Source organism: Schistocerca gregaria, chromosome 1, assembly GCF_023897955.1.
Source record: "Schistocerca gregaria isolate iqSchGreg1 chromosome 1, iqSchGreg1.2, whole genome shotgun sequence".
Taxonomy (NCBI): domain Eukaryota; kingdom Metazoa; phylum Arthropoda; class Insecta; order Orthoptera; family Acrididae; genus Schistocerca; species Schistocerca gregaria.
Window position 1 is genome coordinate 1,060,384,143 of NC_064920.1, and position 12,742 is coordinate 1,060,396,884.

At 38.3% G+C, this 12,742-nt stretch overlaps 1 protein-coding gene across 1 annotated transcript in view; it reads left to right on the forward strand.

Annotated features, from left to right (window-relative positions):
• Positions 1-3,402: 3,402 nt before the first annotated feature.
• LOC126281250 (uncharacterized) overlaps positions 3,403-12,742 on the forward strand; it is a 68,385-nt gene continuing 59,045 nt past the window's right edge. Inside the window, exons 1-2 of the mRNA XM_049980046.1 lie at positions 3,403-3,679; positions 10,469-10,607. Coding sequence (XP_049836003.1) covers positions 3,553-3,679; positions 10,469-10,607 — 266 coding nt within the window. The 5' untranslated portion in view covers positions 3,403-3,552. The remainder of the gene's footprint in view (positions 3,680-10,468; positions 10,608-12,742) is intronic.

A 12,742-nucleotide genomic window follows, 5' to 3' on the forward strand; every position in this document is an offset into this window, starting at 1 on the left:
CCTCACCGTAAAACACTAATTTCCCATCATCTTCCACTCTGGAATGTACAACATACTCACTACATTTATCTCCAGTTGAGTAGAAAAAAGACATGAAATTTTAACCTGGAAACGAGCAATGCATAAGTAGAAGTGGGTGTAACACAGAGGGCAATTTTCAGGACCTGAACATGCCTGATCGAAATTACAGAATAGCCTAAAGAGAATGAATGACTACTTAGACTTCCATAGATACTGAGATCGCTTTTGACTCGGTTTCGGCTAAATTTGTGGTACTGACAGTCTGTGTGAGAAGTGAGACTGTTTCATTCTGTGTTGGTATGATGAAGAATATGTTCAGAAATACTGCATCTTTCATTAAAATTTATCACGATAGTGGCAAATTTGAGAATGGTAAGAGGGTTTACGCAAGGAGGTATCATATCACCAAAACTACTCTCTGTGATCCAAGGGGAAATTACTGGGTCCTTAAATTAGGAAGAGAAAGAGGAGTACAAGCTAATGGTGCAGACTTACATCAATTTCGTTTTTCAGTGACATCATATGGTTAGTTTGAAGACAGATGAACTACAATAATGGCTGGAAGGACTTAGGTCCCAGCAGAACAAATTTCAATGTAGGCCTGGAAGCGAGTTAGAATAAGACAATGAACAATACACAGTGAACATTTCGGAAAGGTATTACAGATTCACAATGAACTAAAGTTGCTAAGTGTTGTATTTACTATTTTACAGGAACAACTGGATACACAGTAAAAGAAGGAAATATAGGAGTAAAAATTGTCTCGAGTGTTTTCATAAAAGTAAGTAGGGGTTTTCAAAACTAAACCTGAAAGCGAACTCTCACTATCACTGTATTACCAATTTTGACTAATAGCGACGACAGATGCACATTCCACAAGCAACCATTAAACAGTTGATGTTTCAGCGAACACTGACAAAATTTGAATTACTAGGAGCCAGGAAAATAAACTAATGGATGAGTGAACAGACTGAAGTGGAAGGTGATGGAAATTAAATGGTGGAAGATAGTGGAGGGGAGAAACAACTCATTTGTTGAGTTGCAAGACCCAAGAAGAGACTAAGACGAGAAGCTACTGCAAGATGAATGGGTGGCGTTAGAAAACATGTAAAACAACATGGATGCCTGGAGCTGAAGACTGTAATGCACAGAAGTGTCTGGATCAGGTGTTTATACAGTAGCAGTTGTCAAAAGGGTGATGGTGACAATGTCAAAAATATGTTGCCAGTAACTATATTCAGAATTACCATGCGTCCAATATCATGATGTTCTAGAGTAAAAGAGCAAATACGATGTTGAAAAATTTCTGCCATTCGTGTTATTTTTGACGTGATAAGGTACGCATGTCCGGGACCTTTATCAAAGTCGGAAACGTGATGGCACACATTTCTCCTCCTTACTCGAGGCATCACAACAACGTTTCACCAGGCAACGCCGGCCAACTGATGTTTGTGTACCAGAAACCGGTTGGAAACTTTCCTCATGTCAGCTCGTTGTAGGTGTCGCCACCGGCGCCAACCTTGCCATCTTCTTCCTGTCGGTTAAATTTCGCGTCTGTAGCACGTCATCTTCGTGGTGTAACAATTTTAATGGCCAGTAGTGTAGGCCTACGCATATTATGAAAAGTTTGTAGTGTGGGTCGTAGTCGTTGGTCTATTTATGTGTGGTTCTGTACGAAATGTAACTAGCAGACAGTTTTTGACAGTGGTAGGAGAGCGATACCTTTTTTCATTCTCGAGGAAAGTCTTGAGACACATTGGAGTTTGCTTGTGACGAGGTTGCCAGGTATGCATCAAATGCAAGGCTATTTGGGTTTTTCTTATCAAGGGCTTCTTCCATTTCTTCAAAAATATTTTCTACCCCTACGCATAGTTCACCACCCACTGTTACACCACCGATGGTATATGAACTCACTCCAAATCCAGCAACGTTTCTTCTGAATACCTTTCAAACTGAACTACGTACTGCTCTGCGACAATGAACAGCACTGCCCTCGCTTTATCAGTCTGCAGCAGTCATTTATGTACGTATCACACTGATTATAGTACCATACTACCTGTTCTTACATAGAAAGCTTTTTATGGTGGTATTTTTAACGTCATTCCCACACTTTCACCGACTTACCTTAAGTAGCTTCTCAGCAGGAGAAATAGGAAGTAGAAAATGTGTCCTGCTTTATTAGAGTGGCTCATAGTAGTTGTTCCAAAAAGTGGATGTTTTTGTGGAATTTTTGTTTGTGGTGGGAGAGTTAACGAAAAAGTACCGCTGAACAATGTTTTATGTTTATAGCGTTGTACAGGTACAAATGGTTCAAATGGCTCTGAGCACTATGGGACTTGACATCTACGGTCATCAGTCTCCTAGAACTTAGAACTACTTAAACCTAACTAAACTAACATAAGGACATCACACAACACCCAGCCATCACGAGGCAGAGAAATTCCCTGACCCCACCGGGAATCGAACCCGAGAACCCGGGCGTGGGAAGCGAGAACGCTACCGCACGACCACGAGATGCAGGCCGGTGTACAGGTACATCCAGTACTTCTTTTTCTTTTTCAGTTTCTTGCGCTGTAAATAATAAGCCACAACAACGCCCCCTCAGGTGAGCTCGTATTTGCAACTGAAACAGAAACGTAATTCGTGCTGTCGTGTTGTTTGTCGGACGGCGAGTCGCATCCCGAATTGTATCATATGTCGTATCATCCACTTGGGAGCACTAGTGTCTCACCAATAAGCTTCGCATCGCGCGATCTTCATTGCAGCGTATGGTATCGCCTATCGTATCGCCACTCCTAAGTGATATTACGATATTACTTACCACAGCAAGACAAATATCATTAAGTTATTCGTTCCCCGAATCTAATAAGGGTTACAGCAAATTAGATTACAATGTCGTTTGTGGAGCGACACAAAACTTACTTAAAAGAAAGGAGAACGACGAACAATCTGCACCGACGCCATGAACTTCAAACGAATTATCGACGTCAGACGGAGTGGCACTGACAAATGAAAGACGGCCACGTCACGATCAAGACGAAGAAAGGCTTGGAGAACAAACGAACTCGTTCTAAAGCGCGTTTCAAAGTGACTTTCATCGATAACGAGCCTGTCCTGAGTTTGTCACGCCAAAACCCCTCTTGCTGACTACACAGATGACCACAACTTTCTTTTATTTTCTTCGATTTTAGTGAACCAAATGAAGGGAGTGGATAAATAATATACGTTTTTCAACAAACGTCTGCTCGTGGAGTTTTTTTCAAAGTTGCTAAATTTTCATCTGCCAAATTACTTCGGAAGTAGCTCGCGCAGCAAAGATATTAGAAGAAGATAACCAAAGAGTGTTAAATGACAGTCGAGCAAAGAAAATGAATCAAAAACAATGACATTCGCATCTCGAACTTATTAGTGGTCTCTGCGCGCACAGATTGTCGACCTTGGAGTGAAGACGTCAAACAGTTGATATTCTGCGATTAATGAGCTTCCGTAAAACAATACTCGAACCGAAAGAAAGAAAATTATTCGCGCACAATGGCAATAATAGAGAATTGTTTTATTTACAGTGGCAAGAAAGCTAAACCGGATTGTGAAAGCGGCAATGCGGTGCCGAAGATGAAGCGGGATCGCTGGAGAAGATCTATCCGTATCACAAAACGCGGTAAGCGGGTGTACCTACTATTAATACCTTGACTTGATTGCTTGGCCTCTAATTTTGTTGTTTTTTCTGTTTGTTGTGTGCTGTCTCTTCTGTAGACATGATCATAGTAGCTGAGTTTATCGAACACCCAAATTTATATTCATTCATAAACGATACACCATTCTCCTAGAGATCAGTCAGGCGCTTTTCAGTTTTCATGTGGAAGGTTACTTCAGTAGATTTCTGGAACAGTTTTCAATTTTGTTTTTACGTATAACAATCATAGATTTAAAAAATTTTCATCCAAATTTTGTTTACAAAAATAAAATGGTACTTATCGTTACTTTTGGCTCGTTCTGTCAAAGTGTGTGTTTTGTATCGCGTGCTCAAAAATGTAAAAGCCATTTGAGTTTCAATTACGGAAATTCGTGTCGAAATTATTAGTTTCCCTGCTTTCTTAGATTCTGTTTTGTATGTATTACGTAATGTGAACATTTCACTGATGATCCGATTGTCAATTAAGAAGATGACATTACTAAGAAAATTATGGAATGATTGTATACACCACCTTACATGTATTTCATTACAAATCTAGGCGCATTAAATAACGAGTTTTCAAAACTAAATGAACTGTAGCGCTGCAGTGACACGTTCAGTACCTCTCATAACTGAATTTCATTTTCGAATTTATAATACATATTACAAATGTAAAACTTGGCTTCTCGTATTCGTGGGATTACAGGAGGTTTTATGGAAATTATTTGACCATTTTCTTTGAAAGTGATTTACGTATGCAGAAATGAAACTTGGCAGGTTGTGTCGCCTACATGACTTCATGGATTCAGTATTTAACAAGGTCGATCTGCAATTTTACTTTTCGTCACGACACTGGTAATCGTATTGATGTTATGTATGCCTTTCATTGTACTCTTCGTGATATATTGCATGTTCCGTGGATCATATTTACGACCACCCTTTATAACATGGAACGTGTTAGTAGGTTTATAATTAAGACACATTTTCTATGTGAAAAAGAGGCTAAATCCTGATCATTTTTAATTTTAATCGTAATGTACGATACAATTTAATAAATATTGCCGAAGTTTATGCAGATAATACCTAGTTAAGAGATTTATCACTGAAGTGGAAAGAGTTACCAACGAAATATGATTCCTATTCGTGTATATTATTTTCATTATCTGACAGCTATTAAACCCACGCAGAAAACTGTCATATATTTTTACGCCTACCTAAGCACTTTGCTCCTTTCTGTGTAAAAGTAAGGTTAACATGTGTTTAGTGGAGACTAATTTCAGTCCCAGTGTTACAATTATTTTCAGAGCCTGACAGGTTTTTAACAAGAAACTTCACAAGGGCGTGCATGTATCGTGAAGCTCTTGTTAGTATACCTCTTCTTTCAATACATGAGGTTCCAGGATAACACGAGATACTCCTCACAGTAAATTTTCGTGTAATGTATACTTTGTATCCGTATTTGGAATTGCCCCAGGAAATCAGTCCATACGACATGAATGAATGGAAATAGCAAAACCTGTTTTGTTTTGATATTATCACCAAAACCAACAATTACACGCACTGCGATTGAGGACGAACACGTCCGTTTGAGAAAATATACATAAGTGATTTCCAATTTAAGTTTTAATCAATAGGCACACCTAGGAACACTGAATATTCTGTTTTAAATGTTTTCTTCCATCTATGTTCCGTTGCTGCTGAAGATGACGTAAATGAAAATTTAATAAACTTCATTTGTTGTGCATTATTTTTACTGCATTAAGTGACTGGCTATTTATCTAGTATCTAGAACCAATCACTATAGCTGATATGTAATCTGACAATTATTTAAAATATATTTCATATAGAATGGAAATTATATATTTTAAGTACTGTAACATCCAAATAGCAGAAGCTAACAAACGGTTGCATTTGTTTTCATGCATCATTGTAAGTTAACGAAGTGCTTTGTGTTAGATCGCACACTTAAATTTGCCACCGTCTCGTGGGTGTGAGTAACAATGTTCCATAATACGTATAGCGCGAACATTTAGTTAAGACCTTAATCTACGAAGAAAAGTTTTAAAAATACGGTTAGTATTTGAACAGCAAGGATTTTTGTGACTCGTGAGATAAGTGTGAGAAAGCGTCTGCACAATAAGCTGTTGCATTACAATTAATTATATAGTCTTTCACTGTAAACAGTCTTAAAGTAGTCTCTATTCCTACTATAATCTAGACCCTTTCATTGTAACGGCTACATAAATCGGAAATGTTTCAGGGTTTAAATTTATAAAGTGAATATTTATATCCTTGCTGCGGATGATGGCCACAGAAACAAACTTCTTACGTGTATGTAATTTGGTTGAAATCACAAGCGAATTTATATAGGTCTCGTGTCTCAAGACAGTGGTAGTGGTTTAGCGTTATCCGCGTGCACACATCTATTCACATACTATCTACCGAAAACCTTACAGAAATGTTTTACAAAGCATTGTATCTATATATCCACAAGTGTACAACGCCATCCTTCCTGGTTTCTTAGTTGTAAATACGTCAGATGCTCACGAAAACTCCCAGCTTTCATACAGTTCCCTCACTACAGCCAGCATTTCCAAATCTTAACCAATAGAATATCATCTAAATTCAATCACTAATTTTTAATTTGTTCTTCACTCATAACCTAAAGTCAAGAAAGAAATTTATTGTGACATAACCACAAACATTCATACCTAACTTAAACTGAATTTAGCGCTGTACCAATAGTTGATGAATCTATAAACCCTGTTCTGAATAGCCGTTTCGATTTGTGAGTGGTTGTTCAAGACGTTCATAAAGAGTAAGGTCTATTTATCCCTCCTATGAACAAATGAATATTCAGTCTCAATATTCATTTCTGCAGCTAGGACCTCGAGAAGCCCAGTACACTTTTAAAATACCTCAACCGATCTGGCTCTTGTTAGGATTTTGGCAAGTTCATTCCAAACACAGATAACTTACTTATTCTGAAAACAAGCACCATATTTTAATTTCCACATCTTTTTTGCGAGAATGTCGCTCCATTTAAAGACGGAGGAATGAAATAAAAATGTGCTACCCGATATTAAACATTTTCATCCATAACATCACAAAAATTAGCTACGATTTCAGTTGGTTCCCATGTCTAACGACGAACTCCCTGAATTCTAGTCTTCCACAATGTATCATTTAACGATCTTGATGTAAACCTATTAACATTTTTTATGTGGCACCTGAACAGGTATGCTAAAAAAATAACTGTAAGCATTCGCTAATCGTAAGGAAGTGAAATGTTTGATCTTCGACTTTCACATAAATATTTACAACTAAATTTCCTGAATAGAATACACAAGATACTAGAAAGATTCTGGGATTAATATTTCAAATTTGTTTCTATAAGCCATTACGTTTACCGCACGTGCGACCGCTAAAAATACACGTGCGCACTCGTAGGTGTCACGCACGTATAACTGATGGCATGACAATGGATCATTTGGAATGTAATTATATGGTCCTTTCTATGTATTATCTGAAACTGGAAATAAGTCTGTAAAATATCTCGAATTCAGAGATCAGTGTTTTTTATATTTACGAATGTAATCGCAAACAAGATTTGTCTGTGTGGCCTATATCGGGAGTATAATCAAAGATCACTGAAATATATTTTATTTTCTTCAAAAACTCCGTGCTACATTTGCTGACTTATTTAACATGGCAACATTAGTGTCATCAGACGCCCTCTTACATCTAATGAGGTATTCTACATATTTTGCATCACCTTCACTACGATGGAGCTGTTATAAGTTACATCTAATACACAACATAACACAACATTTATAAACTACTATAGTGCAAACAGTCAATTGCTAAAACAGATGCGGTCTAACGTTGTGAACAAGCAGTTAATAATGTCACATGTTCATTTATCAGCCCAGGAATTTGTGATGATAGTGGAATGCTGTAAGAGAATTTAGTCAAATTTAACTAACGTATCTGTAAGTCATGAGGGGGATCAAGACACAGTATCTTTTCACGAGCGCACAGGCATCTCCTGTGGAGGGAGAACCCAGTTAACTACCCTGCTTGTGGCATACCATCACCGAAGCGCCACACGTTAACGGATCACAGTCCGGATTCACACAAAAGGGAAGCACTTTTTCTAAATAAAACTTTGTCCAGTGTTTTAAATAACAATGAAGCGAATATGAAAAATGTTTTTAGATTTTGTATGTTCTCCAGGCTCTTACTGAAAAAATTATTTTATTGTGACACAGTGGCTAGTTCGTCCTTTTTTTTAAGTTGGTGATCAAATCAGCCAGGAGTCAAAGCATTGCAATTTTGACTGAGCGTCCATTTCCCTTTTAATTCATAAGTATTTTTCATCTGAGAATCAGGTCTTTACTCAAGCAGTTTTAACATCCATATATAGAACCGCTAGACCATTTTTACGTGTTCTCACAGTTCCTTACTCTTTGTTTATATTGATAGTCAGCCAGCTACATGTACCAGAAAAAAAGTCGAAAAATTTTTTAAGATAGTTCGTGTTTTATTTAGTATATTTTGCGATAAGTAAATTACAATTTTATCACAACGTAAAGAAAGAGCATGAACGTGTATACAAACATGACACCCAAATGAATTATTTTTATTATTCCCTTCTGTTTAGTGATAAGCAGCCGTTGTGTGTGTTGTCATATCCAGAAAGTCTTTAGCACGTGTCCATTGTCCATTGTTCCAATTAGATTGCACAAGAGGAAAGACATCGTTCGTTTCACTAAGAGTTTAGTTCAGTTTCTGTAGCGAAACTAATCACCATGCCGGCGAGCGCCATAAAACAATCATTTTCACTTAATCACTGTCCTCAAAGAAAACGTACAACTGCAACGATTCTTCCGACACTGGATCGCCTTCGCCGTCTTCAAGAGTGAAAGTACCATGTTGTTTTATTTTTACTATGTTCTAAATGTACATACAACTGTTCTGAAGGAAGAAGTTTTAATCACTGCAGCTTTCGACATTCCAATATGTTCTGCTATTACTTCATGAGAACCTAAATGCCAACATTCATTTGTTTTGAAATAAAAGTTTGCAACGTGCTATACCATTTTGAAGAGGAGATCAACGGTCATTCAAATCTATCTGATCAAAAGTATCTGGACACTTATTAGTGGACATTAACATGGGATGTGTTCAAGCTTCGTCTTTATGACGTCTTGAACTCTGCTGGGGACACATGTAAGGATGTGTGAATATCTGTAGAACAAAGGCACTCCACTTCCCTCAAGAGCCGAAATCAGAGAAGGCAATGGCGGATGCTGGGATCTGGAGCGACGTCTACGTTCTAACTTATTCGAAAGGCGTTCCATTTAGTTCAGGTTCAGACTCTGGGCAAGCCAATCCATTCCACAAATGTTATTGTCCACAAACCTTCGCCTCACAGATGACGTTTATGACAGAGTGCACCGTCAAGCTGACACGATCACCCTATCCGAACTGATCGTCTACTGTAAGCAGTGCACAATGCTATAAAATTACACATCCTTCAGCATTTAGTGTTTTCTTAACCGCAATAAACGGACCACGTGAAGAACACCCCCATACCGTAGCACCATCTCCTCCGTACTTCACTGTTGACACTACACGCGATGGCAGGCACTGTTCTCCAGGTGTTCACCAACTGAAACTCTTCATCGGATTGCCGTAGGGTATAGCGCGATTCATCACTCCAAATAATTAGTTTTCAGTCATCCAGCAATCGTGCTACTTGACAGAACATCTTGTTTATTTTGAAGGTTAGTAAAAATTTTTTAAAATGAGAGAAACTTATTTTATTCAGAGATTACTTCCGTTTTAAACTAATAACGTTTAAATCATAACAAAATGTAAAAAAATACTATCGCCAAAAGTCGATAAAACATGCCTTATTACTAACTCTTTTTCGCGGGGTGCTTGTTCACTTCTCACGCAACATCAGCATTCTGACGAACAAAGCTTGGGAAACCTTGCTTTAAGACTGAAGAAGACCAATGTTTAGTATATGGTACACACAAACGAAGGACTATTCTTTTGCTAATATATTCATTCTGGATTTTGACGTAATAGTGGCCACATTACATTTCATGTATATTTACAGTTAAGATTAATTTAAATTTTACAGTTGTGTGTTTGTAGCGAAAGTATCTGTATGATTTTTTTCTTTTGAAACAGACTAAGAAATTTCTGAGAAATTAATTCAGGAGTCAGACTGAAAATGAAACAACTTCATTATTTTCATAACGACTTGTTTCCAAAATATATTATCCTCACATATGTTCAAAACCTTGTTTAAATGAAATAAAAGTTCTGTGAAATTCTATGGGATAATATTAGTTGACCTATAAAGTATGCACTATCAAAGATTTTTTTTAAACGCATCTCTCAGTTCAACATTTTTTTTTGTATAAATGAAAGCCTTTGCTTGAATTTCTATAGTAGGAAACAACTGGAAAGAAAAAAGATACGAATATACATTCGAGAACCAACAACTTATGCGGGAATCACCAACAAATGTGCTCACTCTGGGATTGAACGGGAGATAATAGTTTTGAGTGTGATACTGAAATATTCCGTGTTCGTTCTTGATAATACTGAGAACACTTTGGTACTGAGAATTTCACAGTTCACGATTCTCGGATTGTCCAGTACTAACTGTGAACACATACGAGTGATGCTGCAGCTGTGGCGCAGATGGTGTTCGTATTTCCTTTGCTGATGGCAGCACGCTATGTGCTGTTACAGTGGTGGCGAAGCCCGCGGCCAGCTTCTTCCTCTCCTGCTTCCTCTGGACACTGTTCGTCATAGTTCTGTCTGCCGCCACCATCGTACTGTTGGCGCTGCTGTCACCCTTCCCACTGCGGCCTTCATGTCTCATCCTCTGGTCAGTACTCTTACTTCCTGCGTACGTGTATACACACGTGCATAGTATATCAATTTGCGAATCTTTAATTTATTTACTGAATCACCTCAGCTCTAAATCTTAAATGAATCACGTAAACTCTAAATCTATATCTACACTAAGAATGAATCTGTAAAACTGTCGTGTCTATCGCTGTGTTTGAAGACGCTTCTCCAAAAGTACTACACGAATTTTCATGGTTTTCTCGTAGGTAACTCGACTATTGCTTGGGGCAGACGTAGGCTTTGTTCTAAAAAAATCGGATCACGGTAAAAGATACCGTAATTTAAAGTTTTACTAAAACCACCTTGTCTGTCTGCACAAGCTAATATACTAAACTACTAGACGAATTGCCATGGGGTTTTCGGAGGTAGTTTGAGTACAGTTTGGGTCACCGTGTAGGCTTTATTTCATCAAAATCCGATCACGAGAAAGAGGTATCGTAAGTTAAAGTTTCATCTAAAATCGTCGTATCTGTCTGTTTCTCTGTTTGAAGATGCCAGTCTCAAAAACGAAGATAGAAAAAGTATATGAGCATAAACAGATAATTCGGTATGTAAAGGGAGATGAAAATCCAGTAGTTATTAGGGACTGAAATGCGGCTGTACGGGAACGAATAGAAGAAAGGGTTGCTAGACAATATGGGCTTCGTACTAAGAATGAGAGAGGAGAAAGACTAATTGAGTTCTACAATAAATTTCAGCTAGTAATAGCGAATACTCTCTTCAAGAATCAGAAGACAGGGAGAAACAGGCCGAGAGATACGGGAAGATTTCATTTAGATTACATCACGGCCAGGCAGAGATTCCGAAATCAGATACTGGATTGTAAGGAGTACCCAGAGGCAGATGACAGTTTAGAAGTGCTGAAGAATAGGCTGCAGTTTAAGTGACAGCCAGAAAGAATCAATCCACAAAAAAGCGGGATACGGAAGTACTAAGGAATGAAGGGATACTTCAAGTTCTCCAAGGCTATAGATACTACGATAACGAATACATCAGTAAACAGTTCACTTGAAGAAGAATGGACATCTCTAAAAAGGGCAATCACAGACAAAAAAACATAGGTACAAAGAAGGAAACTGCGAAGAAACCATGGGTAACAGAAGAAATACTTCAGTTGATCGATGGGAGAAGGAAGTACAAAAATGTTCAGAGCAATAGATTCAGCCATCCAGAAATAAGTCACTTAAGAACGAAATAAAAAGAAAGTGCAGGGATCGAAGGTGAAAAGACTGCATGAAAGATGCGAAGAAATCGAGAAACAAATGATTGCCGGAAGGACTGGATCAGCATGCAGAAAAGTCAGAACAACTTACGCTGAAATTAAGAGCAAGGGAGGTAACATTAAGGGTGCAATGGGAATTCTACTGCTAAATGCAGATGAGAGAGCTGATGGGTAGATAGAGTACATTTGAAGGCCTCTACGAGGGAGAAGATTTGTTCGATGACGTGATACAAGAAGAAACAGGAGTCGTTATGGAAGAGACAGGGGATCCACTATTAGAGTCAGAATTTAAAAGAACTTTGGCAGGCTTCAGATCAAATAACGCAGAAGGGGTACATAACATTTCATCAGAATTTCTAAAATCATTGCCGCGCCTTGTCACGGTCCGCGCGGCTGCCCCCCTTCAGAGGTTCGAGTCCCTCGGGCATGGGCTTGTGTGTTGTCCTCGTAAGTTAGTTTAAGTTATATTAAGTAGTGCCTAAGCTTAGGGACTGATGACCTCAGCAGTTTAGTCCCATAAGATCTTACCACAAATTTGGGGGACGTGGCAACAAAACGGCTGTTCACGTTGGTGTGTAGAATGTATGAGGCTGTTGATAGAACATCAGACTTCCAGAAAAACATCATCCACACAATTCCGAAGATTGCAAGACATGACAAATGCGAGAATTATCGCACAATCATCTCAACAGCTCATACATCCAAGTTTCCGACAAGAACAATATATAGAAGAATGGAAAAGAAAACTGTGGATGTGTTAAATGAGATTATCTTGGTTTTAGGAAAGGCAAAGCCACCAGAGAGGCAATTCTGACATGTTGATAATGGAAGCCAGACTCAAGAAAAATCAACACACTTTCTTGTAATTTGTCGACCTGGAAAAACCGTTC